We start from the raw sequence: 21,937 nt of genomic DNA on the forward strand, positions 1-21,937 counted from the left end.
CCCTGTATGGCTGAGGGAAGGGAGGAGTCTACCCAGCTGATGTCTGTATTCCCAGTACCTGGCTATTGCTGTGTCTGGCAGTGTGCAATATTTGTGGGAGGAAGTAACTAATGGCCTACTTGGCCTTCCCTTGTACACCCAGAATTGCCCTTGCATTTTACAAACTATAGAACACACACCACAAATAAGACTTGTCACCTTTGTTCTGGTTTTTTGGGTAAAGCTGATGGAGAAAGACTGAGGGTCTGAGAATAGAGTCAGGCAAGATCCTGATTTAGAAGACACACACCCACTGTGTGTGCATGTGCACCTTGTGGAAGAAGAGGTAAGTGGAGAAGAGTTTGGAGGGCATGTCAGGTCAGAACATGGAGAGGCATAGAATAGTGAGACTTGGAAGAGACACAAATGATTTTGAATTACAAAACTTTTTTCCCCAGTTAGTTCTTTTTTTTTTTTTTTTTTTGAGACGGAGTCTCGCTCTGTCGCCCAGGCTGGAGTGCAGTGGCGCAATCTCGGCTCACTGCAAGCTCCACCTCCCGGGTTCACGCCATTCTCCTGCCTCAGCCTCTCCGAGTAGCTGGGACTACAAGCGCCCGCCACTACGCCTGGCTAATTTTTTTTTTTTGTATTTTTAGTAGAGACGGGGTTTCACCGTGGTCTCGATCTCCTGACCTCATGATCCGCCCGCCTCGGCCTCCCAAAGTGCTGGGATTACAAGCGTGAGCCACCGCGCCCTGCCAATTAGTTCATTTTTATTTCCCTCTTTTTTTTTTTTTGAGACGGAGTCTCACCATGTTGCCCAGGCTGGAGTGCAGTGACTCAATCTTGGGTCACTGCAACCTTCACCTCCTGGATTCAAGCGATTCTCCTGTCTCAGCCTCCCGAGTAGCTGGGATTACAGGCGTGCACCACCAGGCCCAGCTAATTTTTGTATTTTTAGTAGAAATGGGGTTTCACCGTGTTAGCCAAGATGGTCTCGATCTCCTGACCTCGTGATCTGCCCGTCTCGGTCTCCCAAAGTGCTGGGATTACAGGCGTGAGCCACCACACTGGCTTTATTTCCCTCTTGAATAAAAAAGACATCTTTTTTTTTTTAAGACGGAGTCTCACTCTGTCACCCAGACTGGAGTGCAGTGGCATGATCTCGGCTCACTGCAAGCTCTGCCTCCTGGGTTCATGCCATTCTCCTGCCTCAGCCTCCTGAGTAGCTGGGACTACAGGCGCCCGCCACCATGCCCGGCTAATTTTTTTGTATTTTTAGTAGAGATGGGGTTTCACCATGTTGGCGAGGATGGTCTCAAACTCCTGACCTCGTGATCCGCCCGCCTCAGCCTCCCAAAGTGCTGGGATTACAGGCTTGAGCCACCGTGCCCAGCCGACATTTTTATTTTAAAAGAAAACAGTCGTTTTCATTTAGGTTTTAATTGCACAGTGGTTTTGGTTTTTGTTTTGTTTTTTAAATGAAAGTCCTCAATGCAAAATTGCATGTTTAAAAATTATTGGATAGATAGGGCTTCATACTGTTATAAGAATTTGGGCTGGGTGCAGTGGCTCACGCCTGTAATCCTACCACTTTGGGAGGCCAAGGCAGGCGGATCACCTGAGGTCACAAGTTCAAGACCAGCCTGGCCAACGTGGTGAAATCCCATCTCTACTAAAAATACAAAAATTAGCTGGGTGTGATGGTGGGCGCCTGTAATCCCAGCTACTCGGGAGGCTGAGGCAGGAGAATCGCTTGAACCCAGGAGGCAGAGGTTGCAGTGAGCCGAGATCGTGCCATTGCACTCCAGCCTGGGTGACAGAGTGATACTTCGTCTGGAAAAAAAAAAAAAAAAGAATTTGTACAACAGTCCCTGTGCAGTCTGCCCAGCTCTAAAGGACGTGTTCTCAGAAGTGCCATTCACCATCACCTCCAAGTCCGATAGCATGCTCCATGTGGAAAACCAGAATGTGATCTGTATCATCCAGTGCTCAACATTCTGGTTGCACTGTTCATGGATTCTCATGACAATAGCCACATTTACTCTGCCAAAAGCTGATTCAATGCTTTCAAAGCAGGCAGCAACATTGCTATGGTGCACAAGCTGTATCCATCCTTAGATGTCTCAGCACATGTTACATTTATTGTGGCACAAATATGGTGTCACAAAGTGTTAGTAGGAATTTGAAATACTGACTTAACAGGCCCAGCTGTGCCAGTGATGGTCCAACTGCATATGACTGCAAAGGAGGCTCAAATGACCAGGCTTAATACAAGTGCTATATTTCTTCGAGCTTTGATTCCACATTGATTCTTATATCTGAAGTCATCAATGAGATCCCCAACTTCCATGAAGTGTATGACCAACTCAAAGTGAAGACGGGCTGGGCACGGTGGCTCGTGCCTGTAATCCCAGCACTTTGGGAGCCTGAGGCAGGCAGATCACTTGAGGTCAGGAACTTGAGACCAGCCTGGTCAACATGGCGAAACCCAGTCTCTACCAAAACATACAAAAATTAGCCGGGCATGATGACACATGCCTGTAATCCAAGCTATTCAAGAGGCTGAGGCAGGCAAATTGCTTGAACCCAGGAAGCAGAAGTTGCAGTGAGCCGAGATCGCACCACTGCACTCCAGCCTGGGCAACAGAATGAGACTCTGTCTCAAAAAAAAAAAAAGTGAAGACAGGGACCTGGTTTCCCTATGTTAACTGTAGCATTCCTTGTTGTACCAACAACATTTCCAAAGCTGGCCTCTGCAGCCCTGTATCACTCATCAGAAACAATTCCTACAATGAAAAACTATCGGCCGGGCGTGGTGGCTCACGCCTGTAATCCCAGCACTTTGGGAGGCAGAGGTGGGCAGATCACTTGAGGTTGGGAGTTCAAGACCAGCCTGACCCACACGGAGAAACCCCATCTCTACTAAAAATACAAAATTAGCTGGGCTTGGTGGCACATGCCTGTAATCCCAGCTACTTGGGAAGGCTGAGGCAGGAGAATCGCTTGAACCTGGGAAGTGGAGGTTGTGGTGAGCTGAGATCACGCCATTGCACTCCAGCCTGGGCAACAAAAGCAAAACTCCATCTCAAAAAAAAAAAAAGAAAAGAACTATCATGCTAGCAAACCCATAACTAGAGGACTGTCTGACAGCAAGCTCTGTAAAGCATTTAGGAAAAGGCTCCTGAGGTCCAAAGGAACCATCTTCACTCAAGAACAGCATCATATCCTTGAGTCATTTGGAATTACAGGGGAGATTCTGGAACAGGTGTATAGAAAGTCAAGCAAAAGGACAAGACTTGAGTCTGACCTGTCCATGGAAGATGATCATTAAAAAAAAAATTGTTGGATACAGTTTTCTGCCATCTGCATAATAAGAAAATATAAACTGATCCTGAGTGCCTGCTTTATGAAGAGCTAGGCATTGTGCTTAGTGTTTTATTTATACTTGCTCACATAATCCTCCAACAATCCTAATTCATCAGTGTTGTTATCCTTGAATTATACATAAAGAAACCAAAGCTAAGAGAGGTGAAATGACTCCTGGATGGTAGACTTAAGATTTCAAACCATGGTGCAATACCTTTATTTTTTATTTTATTTTTTTGAGACGGAGTTTCACCCTTGTCACCCAGGCTATAGTGCAATGGTGTGATCTCGGCTCACTGCACCCTCTGCCTCCCAGGTTCAAGCAATTCTCCTGCCTCAGCCTCCCTAGTAACTGGGATTACAGGTGCCTGCCACTACCCTCGGCCAATTTTTTTTTTTTTTGTATTTTTAGTAGAGACAGGGTTTCACCATGTTGGCCAGGCTGGTCTCCAACTTCTGACCTCAGATGATCCACCTGCATCGGCCTCCCAAAGTGCTGGGATTACAGGCATAAACCACCATGCCCGGCCGGTGCAATACCTTTAAAGGAAAAGCAGGTCTATCTGACTTTGTGATATCTAAGCAAAATGCCACTTCAACAGCATCACTTAGGATACAGGGCCTTGAGCAGCAAATAGCCTACTGCATGCTTAGGCTTCCCTAATTCTCTATATCTATTATTTATTTTAGAAATCATTTATATGTAGGCCAGGCATGGTGGCTCATGCCTGTAATCCCAGCACTTTGGGAGGCCGAGGCAGGTGGATCACCTGAGGTCGGGAGTTCAAGATCAGCCTGACCAACATGGAGAAACCCCATCTCCAATAAAAATACAAAAAAAAAATTAGCCAGGCGTGGTGGCACATGCCTGTAATTCTAGCTACTCGTGAGGCTGAGGCAGGAGAATCGCTTGAACCCGGGAGGCAGAGGTTGCAGTGAGCCAAGATGGCGCCACTGCACTCCAGCCTGGGCAACAAGAGCAAAACTCCGTCTCAAAAAAAAAAAAAAATAATAATAATAATTTATATGTATTCATAGGGTTGCTCAGACAGACTTTAACCTGTTTTCAGAGTGGTATAATGAAGAAATAATGAAGTCTGGAATCAGCTGGTTAGGGTCTACCTCTTAATTGGCTTTGTTACCTTGAACATCAGATTCCTGATTTTTTATTTTCAAATGAGAAACTTCTTCCTGGCTTCCTTCCACAGGGTTTGGGAGGGTCCACTGAGGTCATAGCTATAAAAGCATCTTTATAGGTCATAAAATCCTCTACTGGGGTAAATAACTGTTAGTGATGGTTGCTTCCCAGTTAATGCTAATACTAGCAGTAATCTGACTCTTCAGCCTTTTTTTTTTTTTTTTTTTTTTTTTAGACAGGGTCTCACTCAGTCACCTAGGCTTGAGTGCAAGAGTGTAATCACTGCTCACTACAGCCTTGACCTCCCTGGGCTCAGGTGATCCTCCCACTTCAGCCTCCCAAGTAGCTGGGATTACAGGCACATGCCACCATGCCTGACTAATTTTTCTATTTTTTGCAGAGACAGGGTTTCACTGTGTTGGCCAGGCTGGTCTCGAACTCCTGGCCTCAAGCAATACACCCGCCTCAGGCTCCCAAAGTGCTGGGATTAACAGGTGTGAGCCACCACACCCAGCCACTCGGCCACATTTTTTCTTTTTAATAAAAATCATTTACTGGCCAGGCACAGTGGCTCACGCCTGTAATCCCAGCACTTTGGGAGGCTGAGGCAGGTAGGTCATCTGAGGTCAGGAGTTTGAGACCAGCCTGACCAACATGGTGAAACCCCATCTCTAGTAAAAAAAAAAAAAAAAAAAAAAAAAAAAAATACAAACATTAGCTGTGTGTGGTAGTATGCGCCTGTAGTCCCAGCTACTTGAGAAGCTGAGGCAGGAGAATTGCTTGAACCCGGGAGGCAGAGGTTGCAGTGAGCTGAGATCGAGCCACTGCACTCCAGCCAGAGCAACAGAGCAAGACTCTGTCTCAAAAAAAAAGAGCATTTACTGCATGCCAGATTGTAAGTATTCCCTGAAACGAGAATAAAGTTGTTCATATTCCACTACCTTAGCAAAGCAGATACTGACTTTTTTGGTAGATCCTTGTTGTCCTCAAACATACATTTTTCCATAGTTGCAATTAAAGAAAAATGTGGGCCAGGCAGGGTGGCTCATGTCTGTAATCCCAGCACTTTGGGAGGCTGAGGTGGGCAGATCACTTGAGGTCAGGAGTTTGAGACCAGCCTGACCAACATGGTGAAACCCCATCTCTCCTAAAAAATACAAAAAATAGCCGGGTGTGGTAGCGGGTGCCTGTAATCCCAGCTACTTGGGAGGCTGAGGCAGGAGAATCACTTGAGCCTGGGAGGCAGAGGTCACAGTGAGCCAAGATCGTGCCATTGCACTCCAGTCTGGGCATTAACAGAGAAACTCCGTCTCAAAAAAAAAAGTAAGAAAAGGGAGGGAGGGAGGGAGGATATTTTGTTTTTCCCCTCAATTTATTGTATGTGTTTTCATGTTGCTTGTGTTCATAATTAGCATTTAAATGACTGCATAATAGGCCAGGCATGGTGGCTCATGCGTATAATCCCAGCACTTTGGGAGGCCGAGGTGGGTAAATTACCTCAGGTCAGTTCCAGACCAGCCTGGCCAACATGGTGAAACCCCATTTACAAAAAATACAAAAATTAGCCAGGCGTGGTGACGTGAGCCTGTAGTCCCAACTACACCGGAGGCTGAGGCTGGAGGATAGCTTGAGGCTGAAAGATAGCTTGAGCCCAGGAGTTCGAGGCTGCAGTGAGCCATGATCATGCCATTGCATTCCAGCCTGGGCGACAGTAAGACCTTGTCTCAGGCTGGGCGCGGTGGCTCACACCTGTAATCCCAGCACTTTGGGAGGCCGAGGCGGGCGGATTGCCTGAAGTCAGGAGTTCGAGGCCAGTCTGGCCAACATGGTGAAACATCATCTCTACTAAAAATACAAAAAAATTAGCCAGGCGTGGTGGCGGGCGCCTGTAATTCCAGCTACTCGGGAGGCTGAGGCAGGAGAATCGCTTGAACCTGGGAGGCGGAGGTTGCAGTGAGCCGAGATCACGCCACTGCACTCCAGCCTGGGCGACTGAGCGAGACTCCGTCTCAAAAAAACAAAAAACAAGAAAAAACCTTGTCTCAAAAAACAACACAAAAACACAAATTTCCTTCTGAAAAGGGCTGTTCCAGTTCGCAGTGTGCCCAGCTATTTATGACCATATCATTTTTGACTCCGTCTAAAAAAAAAAAAAAGGCTTGTATTTAGTGTGATTTAATCGACTGTGCCCATCTTACTGCGGACACTGACTGCGCAACCTGAGCCTGGAGCAGTTGAGGGAGACGGCAAGACCCCACGCGCCCATTTAACGACCATAACGCGCGTGCACTACAATCTCGCCGCCGGAGTCGAGGTGTCTGTTTTCTATAGCGTGGGAGTAGAGAGCAAACGCCGGCGAGGACGTGACGTTGCGCAGGCGTATCACAATGCCCGAGAATTCGTGGGTGCTCAAGACGATGGGCGTCGCCTGGCAGCGCAGGCGCACTAGAGGCCTGTACGGTCGGGACGCCTGCGCAGTCGCTCTTCCTCAGGCGGCCGCCATGGCGGGACAGGAGGATCCGGTGCAGCGGGAGATTCACCAGGACTGGGCTAACCGGGAGTACATTGAGATAATCACCAGCAGCATCAAGAAAATCGCGGACTTTCTCAACTCGTTCGGTCAGCGGGCCAGCAAGGGGAGGCGGGGAGGAGGGAGGCCGCTGAGGTGCTTGGGCTGGGGCGCCGGGGAGATGTTTTGAGAGGACTCCCGCAGCCTTCGGCCGTTGCGGGTTTTCACTTCCCCCTTCAGGTCCCACCTTCTCCCTCCCGCCCTGACCCTCAGGCTCCGCTAGACAGTCTCTGTAGGGTTATCCTGCCCTACGCTGAGCTCATGGCTTCCTGCCATCCCTCTGGATCCATTCTACAAGTCCTTCTCCTAGACGCGTCAGGCAGCCCCATCCTCGCTCCCTGGTTCTTCTCCTAAGTGGTCTCCCTGTCTCCTTTGTACTCTGCATCCATTCCAGTCGCCACTTTGCACTCAAAGTGAGCATCTGGGACCGTGTCAATGCTCTGTTTCAAGACTGTTGACCGTTCCCCATCTTCAGGATCTGGTCGATACCCTCTAGCGTCGTGCCTTTTAGTTGGACCCGTTGTCAACCACTCGCGTCTTGTCCATTCCTTCCTGTTTCCTATGTCTGCTGCGGTGAGAGTGTGGGAGATGAAGTCAGAGGGATGCCAGGATCTTGTAGGACCTTGGAAGTCCTCTCTGTATTGCTAGTATATAGCTTATGGTAGGTGTTCTGTCTGCTTCTAGCCCGTTCCTCAGAGCTAACACAGGTCGGGTGCCTTCAGCAGAAAGACATCTTTACCAGAATCTTTCCTAGGCATGGCCTGCTTGTGACAGCCTTAAATTCTTCCCTATGAACAGCAAGCAAAGTAATCGAGACTCCTACCCCTTCTTCTCCAAGTGTTTAAGAGAACTTGGCACTGGTTAGACTTTCTTGTGTAATAACAGGATATAGGGATGCATCTAGTGACATTTTCTTCAACTGGTGTACTTTGGAAACATTTTTAAATGAATTATTCTCTAGCTAAAGGACTGATGGCCTTAGGAGTACAAAGGTGACAGAGCAAGAGATTGTCAGAAAGCATCAGCGAGAGATGCTAGAGCTCCATGTGAGGCCCTCTCTTAAGGCATAGTGGGAGACACAGAATAAGAACCACGTCCTACATTCAAAGAAGTTCTAATCTTGAAGATGAAATAATGACAACTTTAGGACAAAGAAGAGCATTATTTTTGAATTAAAGTATTTTCATGCAGGGTGTTTAGGACTATAATCGTGGCTGAGTTCAGTGGCTCATGTCTGTAATCCCAGCACTTTGGGAGGCCAAGGTGGGAGGATTGCTTGAGCCCAGGAGTTCAAGACCAGCCTGAGCAACATGGCCAGATCCTATCTCTACAAAAAAACAACAACAAAAAAATTAGTTGGGCATGGTCATGCACACCTGTTGTCCCAGCTACTCGGGAGGCTGACGCAGGAGGATCACTTGAGCCCTGGAGGCAGTGAGCCATGTTCATGCCACTGCACTCCAGCCTAGGCGACTGACTGAAAATTGAAAAGCTTAAGCTTAGGATTTGCAAAGGAGAAATGTCCCTTTTCTTGCTTTATAGGCAAGGAGAGATCAGCTTGGATATCTTTATGTCTGATTTGTAAGAGTCACATTTTATGATCAGATAGAGAGTAAAGACTTTTTATTTGGGCTTTCCAACAAATTCTTTTTTTTTTTTTTTTTTTTGAAACAGGGTCTCACTCTAACCCAGGCTGGAGTGCAGTGGCGTGATCTTAGCTCACTGCAACCTCTTCCTCCTGGATTCAAGTGATTCTCATGCCTCCGCCTCCTGAGTAGCTGGGATTACAGGTGTGCATCACCACACCTGGCTGATTTTTGTGCTTTTTAAAATAGAGGCAGGTTTTGGTCATCTTGCCCAGGCTGGTCTCAAACTCCTGAGCTCAAGTGATCCATCTGCCTCGGCCTCCCAAAGTGCTGGGATTACAGGTCTGAGCCACTGTGCCCTGCCTCCAAAAATTCTAAACTAAGGAATTAGACATACAGAAGTCCAGTCTTTTGGAGCCAAAAGGAATGACTTCCCTTAGCTTAGATCATTATCCTCCCTTAAAGTGATGATAATGGCCAAATGTTTGGAGTAATTACTAGGTGGTTTTTAAAGATTTTAGAAAGTGAATTTAGAGAAAATAACAATTAAATACAACTAAGTAAGAAGAGAATTATAATGCAGGATTAACAGTCAAAGGAATTTGACTTAGCAGTTAGGTGTACCTGAGGCAAGTTCCTGAAGATTGGCATGGTGGCTCATGCCTGTAATCCCAGCACTTTGGGAGGCTGAGGCAGGCGGACCACCTGAGGTCTTGTTTGAGATCAGCCTGGCTAACATGGTGAAACCCTGTCTTTACTAAAAATACAAAATTATCTGGGCGTGTTGGCGCACACCTGTAATCCCAGCTACTCAGGAGGCCGAGGCAGGAGAATTGCTTGAACCGGGGAGGCAGAGGTTGCAGTGAGCAGGGATCGTGACACTGCACTGCAGCTTGGGCAAAAGATAGAGACTCTGTCTCAAAAAAAAAAAAAAAAAAATGACAATATCACAATGCAAGAGTTTAGAAAAAGACCCCACAGGCTGCAAAACTGGATAAATTATAAGGATAGACTTGAGTATGTTGTCTTGGTATTGAACGAGTCAGGATGACTGTGTATGGGATGTTTTTTTCCCATCCTAAGTCATTAGTAGGCTTGTACAATTGTCCCTTGAACAATACATGTTTGAAGTGCATAGATCCATTTACAGGTAGATTTTTTTTTTGAGACAGATTTTCATTCTGTCACCTAGGCTGAAGTGCAGTGGCATGATCTCGGCTCACTGCAACCTCCACTTCCCAGGTTCAAGTGATTTTCTTGCCTTAGCCTCCTGAGTAGCTGGGACTACAGGTGTGTGCCACCATGCCCAGTTAATATTTGTATTTTTAGTAGAGACAGGATTCGCCATGTTGGCCATGCTGCTCTTGAACTCCTGGCCTCAAGTGATCCACCTCTGTTCAACCTCCCAAAGTGCTGGGATTACAGGCATGAGCCACTGTGCCTGGCCATAGGTGGATTTATTGCGATAAAAGTTATACAGTATGCCTACCTCTCCTGCCTCCCCTTCCACCTCTGCCACCCATGAGGTAGCAAAACCAGCCTCTCTTCTTCCCCCTCTTCCTCAGCCTACTCAGCAGGAAGACAATGAGGATGAAGACCTTTATGATGATCCACTTCCATTTAATGAATAGTAAATATATTTCCTTTTCCTAATGGTTTTTTGTTTGTTTGTTTTGTTTTGTTTTGTTTTTTTAAGACGGAGTCTTGCTCTGTCGCCTGGAGTGCAGTGGTGCGATCTCGGCTCACTGCAAGCTCTGCACTCGTGCCACTGCACTCCTGCCTGGGCGAAAGAGCAAGACCCTGTCTCAAAAAAAAAAAAAAATGGCCGGGCACGGTGGCTAACGCCTGTAATCCCAGCACTTTGGGAGGCCGAGACGGGCAGATCACGAGGTCAGGAGATCGAGACCATCTTGGCTAACACGGTGAAACCCCGTTTCTACTAAAAATACAAAAAATTAGCTGGGCGTGTTGGCGGGCGCCTGTAGTCCCAGCTACTTGGGAGGCTGAGGCAGGAGAATGGCGTGAACCCAGGAGGCGGAGCTTGCAGTGAGTTGAGATCGCACCACTGCATGCACTCCAACCTGGGGGACACAGCGAGATACGGTCTCAAAAATAAAAATAAAAATAAAAAAATAAGAATTTACTTTGAGGCCAGGCACAGTGGCTTATGCTTATAATCCCAGCACTTTGGGAGGCCGAGACAGGTGAATCACTTGAGCTCAGGAGTTCGAGACCAGCCTGGCCAATATGGAGAAACCCCATCTCTATAAAAAATACAAAAATTAGCCAGGCATGGTGGCTCATGCCTGTAATTCCAAGCTACCTGGGAGGCTGAGGCATGAGCATCACTTGAACCCTGGAGGCAAAGGTTGCAGTGAGCCAAGATCGTGCCACTGTACTCCAGCCTGGGTGACAGAGTGAGACTCTGTCTCAAAGAAAAATAATTTACTTTGAGGGAGCATCTGAAGTTCTTCAAATATGTTAGCAATTCTGTAGTCCTTACCCTGACCACAGAGAATCTGCATGGGCCATGTATTTTGGAGAGAGAACTGTTTTTCTAAGATAGTGAATGACTTTCTGAAAAGCATTTACCCTGTGATTCTAGCTGGTGAGAGTAGAGTCACAGTCTCCCACGTGAACTTGAGGACATACAAATCATAATGTAGCAATAATATCATAACACTAGGCCTATTTTGTACTTTGGAATTGGTGAAGCTTCTAAAAATAGATGGTTAGAGATTATCGCTTTTTATTCTTATCCTATTTTTTTCTGGTTCTAAAGGTAATATATGCAGAGAAGTATAAAGAAAAAATAGAGAATATGACTGTTTTTTAAAAATCTTAGTTTTTGTACTAAGCCAACAAATGTAGCATGCCTGGTGTGTGTCAGATGCTGTGAGAAAGGAATAAATATGAATAAATGGGTATGATACCCACTCCTAAGATATTCAGAATTTTGCTGGAAAAGTAAGACTTAACTACAAAAACATTCCAAAAGAAAGACTTGAGACTGAACTTATTTGCCCAGGCTGGTGCAGTGGTCAATCGGGTTACTGCAACTGCCTCCGGTTCAACGATTTTTCTGCCTCAGCCCCCTGATAGTGGACTACAGGCATGGCCACCACCCTGGTAATTTTTTTTTTTTTTTTTTTAAATGGAATCTGTGTTGCCCAGGTTGAGTACAGTGGTGAATCTTTTTTTTTTTTTTTTTTGACCCAGGCTGGAGTGCAGTGGCACAATCTCGGCTCACTGCAAGCTCCACCTCCCGGGTTCACGCCATTCTCCTGCCTCAGCCTCTCCGAGTAGCTGGGACTACAGGCCCCCGCCACCATGCCCGGCTAATTTTTTGTATTTTTAGTAGAGACGGGGTTTCACCGTGGTCTCGATCTCCTGACCTCGTGATCCGCCCGCCTCTGCCTCCCAAAGTGCTGGGATTACAAGCATGAGCCACCGCGCCCGGCTGTGGTGCAATCTTGACTCACTGCAACCTCTGCCTCTTGGGTTCAACCGATTCTCCTGCCTCAGCCTCCCGAGTAGCTGGGATTACAGGTACATGCTAGCATGCCCAGCTACTTTTTGTATTAGTAGTAGAGATGGGGTTTTGCCATGTTGGCCAGGCTGGTCTCAAACTCCTGACCTCAAGTGATCTGCCCACCTCGGCCTCCCAAAGTCCTGGGATTACAGGTGTGAACCACCGTGCCTGGCCTGACATTATTGATTTTTGTAATGCTAAAGTTATATGCAGTAAGTTCAGAGAAGGAGCTATCTGATAACAGCATTTGTTCCCTAACGAGAACTGGTATTTTCAGTTAAAGGCTGGTGATAATGTACACATACCTGTGCTCTGGTTTCAGATTTATCCAGCTGCTGAATGCTTTCTCAGTGTTTTTTATTTGAACTAGCATATACTTATTAGGATTTGAAATATGACCAAGGTTTCTGAAGTTGAACATTTTCTATTTCTCTTTTTTTTTTGAGACGGAGTCTCACTGTGTCACTCAGGCTGGAGTGCTAGAGTGCAGTGGCGCGATCTCAGCTCACTGCAGGCTCCGTCTCCCCGGTTCACGCCATTCTCCTGCCTCAGCCTCTCCGAGTAGCTGGGATTACAGGCGCCTGCCACCACGCCCGGCTAATTTTTTATATTTTTAGTAGAGATGGGGTTTCACCGTGGTCTCGATCTCCTGACCTTGTGATCCGCCCGCCTCGGCCTCCCAAAGTGCTGGGATTACAAGCGTGAGCCACCGCGCCCAGCCGAACATTTTCTATTTCTCAACAGTGTTTATCCATGTAGGCCAGTAGCATAGTATTGTTCTTGAATTCTAATTCATTACCAAATTGACAGCTAGAACAGAATAGCCACCCAGGAAGGAACCTTCCCTCTCTCCCACCTCCCCCAATAATTTTGGTATTTCTTCATGGGAAATGACAGGTTGTCAGAGACAATATTCATGCTCTTAGTCAGTAGCATACATAATGTGCTTTCAGACTTCCAAAAACCAGACTGAAAAGAGGCTTTGTCCTATTGGGCAGTTCCGACAGAAAGTGGCAGTACATCCAGGAAAAGGGAGATGCTGAAGTGATCATACTTAAGCTAGACCTGGGAATTCAAGGAAGCAGCACAAGCATAAAAAGAATGAAGAATGTCCAGAAATGGCAAATCCATAGAGACAAAGATTAGTGGTTCCCAGGGACTGAGGGGTGACAGAATGGGGAGTGACAGGACTGAGAGGTATAAGGTGTCTTTTGGGGATGATGAAAATATTCTAAAAGTAGATTATAATGATTGCACAACTCTGTAAATATACTAAAAACCACTGAATTGTATACTTTAAGCAGGTGAAAGAATGGAAAGTGGCAGAGTTGGGCTGGAGACCTGGGGTATAAATTATAGCCCCGGAGGCACAGAAAGATGGTAGCAGTGTGCACTGGGATGCACACAGTATGGGAAAGAATACCAGTGACCCAACATGGGCCCTCAGCTTACCTAGACCTCAGTTTTCCCACTTGTAAGGTGAATAGAGTTACACTAGAGTCAATCTTTTGTTCCACTAACATACCAGAATCCATCTTTTTTTTTTTCAATCAATATCTGTGTACCAGGCAATATGCTAAGGTTACAAGAGGCAATATGTACTTCTTTCGATTAACTTGTTCTAATGGTGAATCAGACATGTAAATAAATTGTAAATTACAAGTACATAAATATCATTTGGCTTCGTAAAATGAACATTTTCCCATTTCATTAAATATTCCTCAAATTTTTTTTTTTTTTTTTTTTTTTTTTTTAGATGGAGTTTCGCTCTTGTTGTCCAGGCTGGAGTGCAATGGTGCAATCTCGGCTCACTGCCTCAGGTGATCCACCCACCTCGGCTTCCCAAAGTGCTGGGATTACAGGTGTGAGCCAATGCACCCGGCCACTTTTTTTTTTTTTTTGAAACGGAGTCTCGCTGTGTTGCCCAGGCTGGAGTGCAGTGGTGCAGTCTCGACTCACTGCAACCTCTGCCTCCTGGGTTCAAGCCATTCTCCTGCCTCAGCCTCCTGAGTAGCTGGGATTATAGGCGTGCGCCATCATGCCTAGCTAATCTTGTATTTTTAGTAGAGACAGGGTTTCTTTTTTTTTTTTTTTTTGTATTTTTAGTAGAGATGGGGTTTCTCCATGTTGGTCAAGCTTGTCTTGAACTCCGACCTCAGGTGATCCGCCCACCTCGGCCTCCCAGAGTGCTGGGATTACAGGCATGAGCCACCGCGCCCAGCCACTTGTAACTTTCAGTGGCTATTTTATTAGTCTCATTGATGCACTATATCAAACCATTCCAATCATGGGCATTTGGTTTTGTTGCTTTTTCATCATCTTAAATAATAGTGATGCACATTCTTATTTGTAAAATCTTTATCCAAAGAGGAAAGTCGCAACCAAAGACCAAGTACATGAATAACTTACAAATTAGAAATTCAGAGGCTGGCACGGTGCCTCACACCTGTAATCCTAGCACTTTGAGAGGCCAAGGCAGGCGGATTGCTTGAGTTCAGGAGTTTGAGATCATCCTGGGCAACAAAGTGAGACCCCCATATCTACTAAAAAAAAAAAAATTAGCCAGGCACAGTGGCATCCACCTACTGCGTAGTAATTCCAGCTACTCGGGAGGCTGAGGTGGAAGGATCACTTGAACCTAGGAATTGGAGTGTGCAGTAAGCTATGATTGCGACACTGAACTCTAGCCTGGGTGACAGAGCAAGACCATGTCTCTTTAAAAAAAAAAAAAAAAAATTCATCCGTAAATGTTCAGATAAATACAGAAGAGGGAGAATTATTATGTCCATCTGGCAAGACCTCTCAGAGATAGAATTTGAACTTAGCCTTGAAGGAGATAGGCAGGCAAGATGAGTAAGATTTGGACATAATAAGATGAAAGTTGAGGCAAGATCAGGGTGCAGGAAGATTTGTCAAAATGGATGCTGAAGTGCTTTTGCAAAACAGCCAGGGAATAGATGAAAGGGAAACTTGTTAGCTAAGTGTTAAATCATTACGTGGGAGAGTCTCAGCGAATATTTCAGACTTGAAAACTGAAGGTTGTTGAGAGATGACTGAACAACAAGGTTGGAGGAGAGAGTAGAAGATAATGACCATGCTAAGATACCTTTTCTCTTATATGTTGAGAATAGTTGGAAAAAGAATAGTTCCTGTTACAGAAGTTTGCAGAGAAAAAGATGTTTTAAATTAAATCTGGTTTCATCTTGAATGAGATGGTAAAAGAAGATTGGAAAAGCTAGAGGAAGAAAAATAATTTTGGCTGTTTTCACAGATGGAATGTGGGCTTTATAGGGTATTTGATGTTCTCCAAGTTTTCTCTAGTTCTGAAAGGCCTTTGCCTCTAGGAACAACAGTAGTGACATGGCTTTAATGAGCTCAGAACTCTCACACCTTCCCTCCCCATAATTTCTGCTGCTTTCTTAGCCTCTACTTTCTTTTTTTTTTTTTTTTTTGAGATGGAGTCTCACCGTGTTGCCCAGGCTGGAGTGCAGTGGCACAATCTCGGCTCACTGCTACCTCCATCTCCCGGGTTCAAGCAGTTCTCTGCCTCAGCCTCCCAAGTAGCTGGAATTACAGGCGCCCGCCACCACACCCAGCTAATTTTCATATTTTTAGTAGAGACGGGGTTTCACCATCTTGGCCAGGCTGGCCCTGAACTCCTGACCTCGTGATCCACCTGCCTCGGCCTCCCAAAGTGCCGGGATTACATGCATGAGCCACTGTGCCCAGCCTTTTTTTTTTTTTTTTTTTCAGATGGTGTCTCACTCTGTCACCCAGGCTGCAGTGCAGTGGTGCAATCCTGGCTCGCTGCAACCTCCACCTCCTAGGTTCAAGTGATTCTCCTGCCTCAGCCTCCCGAGTAGCTGGGACTAGAGGCACCTGCCACCACACCCAGCTAATTTTGTATTTTTAGTAGAGATGGGGTTTCACCATGTTAGCCAGGCTGGTCTCAAACTCCTGATCTCAGTTGATCTGCCCACCTTGGCTTCCCAAAGTGCTGGGATTACAGGCGTGACCCATCACGCCCGGCCTCGTTTCTTTCCTGTTGAGATTATTTTCTTATTCTTGCCATGTCCCCTCTCTTGAAAGTCTTAGTTAGGCCATTAGTAAATGGCTGTACAGCCTTGGTGTATTCATTTGCTATTCCTGGAATAACAAATTACCACACAGGCTGGGCATGGTGGCTCACACTTGTAATCTCAGCACTTTGGGAGGCCAAGGCGGGCGGATCACGAGGTCAAGAGATTGAGATCATCCTGGCCAACATGGTGAAACCCTGTCTCTACTAAAAATACAAAAAAAAAAAAAAAAATTAGCTGGGCATGGTGGCGCACACCTGTAGTCCCAGCTGCGTGGGAGGCTGAGGCAGGAGAATTGCTTGAACCTGGGAGGCGGAGGTTGCAGTGAGCTGAGATCGCGCCACTGCACTCCAGCCTGGCAACAGAGTGAGACTCCGTCTCAAAAAACAAACAAACAAAAAAAACAAATTACACACATTTTGTGGCTTAAACCACATAAATTTATTATTTACCATGTGTAGGTCATAAATCAAACACTGGTCACTGGGTTAGCAATCTTCACACCTTGGCCAGCAGTCTTCACACCTTGGCCTTCTGAAGTATTAGGATTACAGGCATGAGTCACTGCTCCTGGCCTGAGCTCCAATCAGGGTTTCAGCAGGACTGCCTTCCTTTCTGGAGGCTCTAGGAGAGGGTCTAGTTCCTCGAATATTGGGTTGTTGGCAGAATTCAGTTTCTCGTTGTAGGACTGAGATCTCTGTTTTGTTGCTGGCTGTGAGCTGAGAGTTGTTCCCAGCTTCTAAAGGTCACTTACATCCCTTGGCTCATGGCTCCTTTCTTCCACTTTCAAAGCCAGCAATGGCAGATTGCATCCCCTTCACACTTCGAATCTCTTTTTCTTCTTTCATTTCATCTTTGACCCCCTTCCTCTGCCTTTCTCACCTACATTTGTGGACTATGATTAGATTGGGCCCAAATGGACAATCCAAGACAAACTCTAGATTCTCAAGGTTCTTAACCTTAATCATACCTGCAAAGCCCTGTTTCCTCATGTATAATCCATATTCACAGGATCCAGGGATTAGAGAAAGGACTTTTTTTTTTTTTTTTTGAGACAGAGTTTTGCTCTTTCACCCAGGCTGGAGTGAAGTGGCGAGATCTTGGCTCACTGCAACCTTTGCCCCGCCGGTTCAAGTGATTTTCCTGCCTCAGCCTCTTGAGTAGCTGGGATTACAGGCATGTGCCATCATGCCTGGCTAATTTTTGTATTTTTAGTAAGAGATAGGGTTTCACGAAGTTGGCCAGGCTGGTCCCGAACTCTTGACCTCAGGTGATCCACCCGCCTAGTCCTCCCAAAGTTCTCGGATTACAGGCGTGAGCCACCGTGCCCTGCAAGAAAGGACGTTTTTGTGGGGACATTATTCTCTACTTGCAACACTTGATAGGAAGTTCAGCAGATCCACTCTAAGCAACTGTGCTAAGAGTGGATCTTAGCACTGTATCCACTTCCATTTGTATTCTGTGTATTATTCCTCTTTTTCAGTGTAGGTGTTGTATATGTCTGTGTCTGTGTTCGGAGTGACATTAATCCTGAACACCAGTCTCTTTTTCTCAGATATGTCTTGTCGTTCAAGACTTGCAACACTAAACGAGAAATTGACAGCCCTTGAACGGAGAATAGAGTACATTGAAGCACGGGTGAGTTTGATGGGCAAGGGCATTCCAAGAGAGAATGCACATTTCCACTTATTGCTGAAAAAAACCTGAAAGCAGAAACAGTCTTAGGAAACTTAAGCACTGGCCAGTCATGGTGGCTCACGCCTGTAATCCCAGCATTTTGGGAGGCCAGGGTGGGCGGATCACCTGAGGTCAGGAGTTCGAGACCAGCCTGGCCAACATGGTGAAACCCCATCTCTACTAAAAATACAAAAATTAGCCAGGCATGGTGGCTCACACCTGTTGTCCCAGCTACTTGAGAGGCTGAGGCAGAAGAATCACTTGAACCTGGGAGGTGGAGGTTGCAGTGAGCCGAGATCCCACCACTGCACCCCAGCCTGGGTGGCAGAGTGAGACTCCATCTCAAAAAAAAAAACAGAAAAGAAAAGTTAAGCACATTGCCTGGATTTGAATGATGTTTCTGTGACTTCACAGCTATCTTCTTTTCTACTATTTCTCACTGCTTAGGATCTAAAGTAAGATTTTTTTTTAGACCCCTCTAATCTTTTTTAATTTATCTAAATGTCAGTTTTCCTTTCCTTTCACAGGTGACAAAAGGTGAGACACTCACCTAGAACAGTGCCGTGCTGCTGCTGGGAAGTTGCTTTACACAACACAGGCCACATGGGAAAGACCCCAGCAGCCTTCAGCTCCTTCCTTTCTCCTTAAAGAGCAACAGGGCTTATTCTTGTTTTTCTTTTTTCAAAAGTGTGGCCTTTGGGCTCTGCCATCTGGGGTGTGATGTGGTATGTGGGAAGAAGTTCAGAGGAACTGTTGGAAACGACGTTAGGCATTTTACCTTTTCAGTAACATTTTATACATCTACTTATCAATGTATTTGAGACATTCACAGCCAAAAGCCTGGGACTCTTTGTGAAGGTCCTCCCCACCTCTATCTTTCTTTCTCTGTCTCTCAAACTTTCCTTAAAGTTCTCATTGCCTTTGCACTGCTTCTGTGAACAGTCTTTGTCTCCTCCCCATCTTTGGTGGGAAGTTGGGGGGCAGTCCTGGTCAAGACACTCATGCCCTGGCAATGTGGCTGCCAGAGAATGTTGTTGCTAACCCACCAGTTTCTTGTTGATTTGGGGAGGTCAAGGCCAGGCCCCCACTTGGCTTGAAGGGACATTTTCAGACTTTTATTTCTGTCACTTGGAGTGTCTATGCCTCTCATATTTCCCTAATAAACTCCTCAACTTTTTATCTGACTGCTGTGATTATGGTGGGGAGAGGAGCTAGAGATGGGCTCACTTATTGCACAGAAATGTAATATATGGCATTATTATTCTAACATAAAACTTTCAGATGTAGCTGTTTGATTCAAAGCCTAGGTGGCTTAACAGCCCAAGTCCCCATGTTTGGACTTTCAGCTGACTAGCTCATCCTGGGTATCATTGGTCATTCAGCACATTTACCAAGTATTTACTATGTAGTCATGTTAAATTCCAATAAAAGATACAGCATTGAATCAGACATGATGCTTACAGTCTGTTGAAATACCAGCATTCACACAATTTAGCCACAATCCAAGGAAGATTATTAGTTTTATAAGGCACAAGCTAAATGTCTACTCTTTGAAAAGCAGATAGCCGGGTGCAGTGGCTAATGCCTGTAATCCCAGCACTTTGGGAGGCCGAGGTGGGTGGATCATGAGGTCAGGAGATCGGTACCATCCTGGCTAACACAGTGAAACCCCGTCTCTACTAAACATACAAAAAATTAGCTGGGCATGGTGGTGGGCACCTATACTCCCAGCTACTCGGGAGACTGAGGCAGGAGAATCGCTTGAAATCGGGAGGCGGAGGTTGCAATGAGCCGAGATCGTGCCACTGCACTGCAGCCTGGTGACAGAGCAAGACTCTGTCTCAAAAAAAAAAAAAGAAAAGCAGATAGTTTAAACTTTTCATTTTGGTATCCAAAGCTTACTATAAACTTGTACCAACCTACTTCTAAAGGCTTATCCGCTATATAGAATCTCTATTTTAGTCACACATAAGTCATTATGCTCCGTATACATTAATTTCCCTCAATTCAAATCATATTTGCCATTCAAAGTCTAGCTCAAAGCCAGGTATGGTGGCTCACGCCTGTAATCCCAGCACTTTGGGAGGCCGAGGCGGTTGGATTACAAGGTCAGGAGATCAAGACCATCCTGGCTAATACGGTGAAACCCCAGCTCTACTAAAAAAAATACAAAAAAAAAATTAGCTGGGCGTGGTGGTGGGCACCTGTAGTCCCAGCTACTCAGGAGGCTGAGGCAGGAGAATGGCATGAACCTGGGAGGCGGAGCTTGCAGTTTGCGCCACTGCACTCCAGCCTGGGCGTCAGAGCGAGACTCCATCTCAAAAAAAAGAAGTCTACCTCTCAAGCCAAATTTCCCCCTGAAAGTTCTCCTGGACTTGACTTTTTCATTTAGTATTGCCCTTTTCCTCTTCTCAGTTCCTCCCAATCCTACCATGCTGACACTGCTTCAGCTCTGGATTTGATCTTGATATGGGTTTGCCTCTGATTTAGCATGTGCATCCTAGAATAGAAATTAACATCTTTGGCCAGGTGCAGTGGCTCATGCCTGTAAGCTTATCACTTTGGCCAGGTGGATCACTTGAGGTCAGGAGTTCAAGACCAGCCTGGCCAATGTGGCGAAACCCGGTCTCTACTAAAAATACAAAAATTAGCTGGGCATTGTGGCAGGTGCCCGTAATCCCAGCTACTCAGGAGGCTGAGGCAAGAGAATCGCTTGAACCTGCAGAGATTGCAGTGAGCCGAGATCACGCCACTGCACTCCAGCCTGCTGGGTGACAAAGCGAGACTCTTGTCTCAAAAAAAAAAGAAGTAGTTCTAAAGTTCAAGTTTTAGGTTATCTGGGGCAGTCAGTTTAAAAGACACATTGATTTAATAGCAGACAGGTGCTTAAAAGCATTCAGTTCCTGCTATATGCAAGGACTAGCATGATATAGTAATAGAGGCAAAAATGATGGTATACTAGGCAGACAAACCTTTTTATGACATTACATGTGAAAATGCTCAATAAATTTTTTATTGGCTTATAGATATTAATCTTAATTGGCCGGGCACAGTGGCTCACGCCTGTAATCCCAGCACTTTGGGAGGCTGAGGCAGGTGGATCACTTGAGGTCAGGAGTTCAAGACCAGCCTGGCCAACATGGTGAAAACCCGTCTCTACTAAAAATACAAAAAAAATTAGCCAGGCATGGTGGCACATGCCTGTACTCCCAGCTACTTAAGGGGCTGAGGCAGGAGAATCACTTGAACACAGGAGGCAGAGGTTGCAGTGAGCTAAGATTGCACCACTGCACTCCAGACTGGGCAACAAGAGCAAAATTCCATCTCAAAAAAAAAAAATCTTAATTTATTGGTATTAAAATAATATGTTCTAAATGAGTTAGTGCCCTTAATTGTACCATACTGCTAGGTGTGGTGGTGTCCACCTGTAATCCCAATTACTCAGGAGGCTGAGGTGGGAGGATAGCTTGAGCCTAGGAGGTCAGCACAAGCCTCAGCAACATAATGAGACCCATTTTTATTTATTTATTTATTTTTTAGTTAGCCTTTTTTTTTTGAGATGGAATTTTGCTCTTTTTTCCCAGGCTGGAGTGCTGTGGCACAATTGCGGCTCACTGCAACTTCTGCCTCCGGGGTTCAAGTGATTCTCCTGCCTCAGCCTTCCAAGTAGCTGGGACTACAGGTGCACGCCGCCACACCTGGCTAACTTTTTGTATTTTTAGTAGAGACGGGGTTTCACTGTATTAGCCAGGACGGTCTTGATCTCCTGACCTCGTGATCCGCCTGCCTCAGCCTCCCAAAGTGCTGGGATTACAGGCGTGAGCCACCGTGCCCGGCAGCTCTTTTTTTCTATTTATGTCCAGCCAACTCATCATAATTTTTTTAATTATAATTTTTTTAATCTACCTTTTTTTTTTTGAGACAGAGTTCGAGACCAACCTGGGCAATGTGGCAAGACCCCCATCTCCACTAAAGATACAAAAATTAACTGGCACGCAGATGTAGTCC

The 21,937-nt window shown here is 45.9% G+C and overlaps 1 protein-coding gene across 1 annotated transcript; it reads left to right on the forward strand.

Annotated features, from left to right (window-relative positions):
- The first annotated feature begins 6,895 nt into the window (after window positions 1–6,895).
- BRK1 (BRICK1 subunit of SCAR/WAVE actin nucleating complex) lies at window positions 6,896–19,106 on the forward strand. Its single transcript, XM_032149688.2, has 3 exons — window positions 6,896–7,105; window positions 17,808–17,890; window positions 18,457–19,106. Exons 1-3 carry the CDS (start codon window positions 6,904–6,906, stop codon window positions 18,481–18,483), a joined length of 312 nt encoding a protein of 103 aa, XP_032005579.1. The 5' UTR covers window positions 6,896–6,903; the 3' UTR covers window positions 18,484–19,106.
- Window positions 19,107–21,937: the final 2,831 nt, after the last annotated feature.

The sequence above is a fragment of the Hylobates moloch genome, unplaced genomic scaffold, assembly GCF_009828535.3.
Source record: "Hylobates moloch isolate HMO894 unplaced genomic scaffold, HMol_V3 SCAFFOLD_4, whole genome shotgun sequence".
NCBI lineage: Eukaryota > Metazoa > Chordata > Mammalia > Primates > Hylobatidae > Hylobates > Hylobates moloch.

Excerpts from the sequence above, each read along its gene's own strand:
- BRK1 (XM_032149688.2), top strand. The coding sequence starts at position 6,904 with ATGGGCGTCGCCTGGCAGCGCAGGCGCACTAGAGGCCTGTACGGTCGG. Across the intron at positions 7,106-17,807 it reads GGACTTTCTCAACTCGTTCG|ATATGTCTTGTCGTTCAAGA; the intron begins GTCAGCGGGCCA and ends TCTTTTTCTCAG. Across the intron at positions 17,891-18,456 it reads TAGAGTACATTGAAGCACGG|GTGACAAAAGGTGAGACACT; the intron begins GTGAGTTTGATG and ends TTCCTTTCACAG.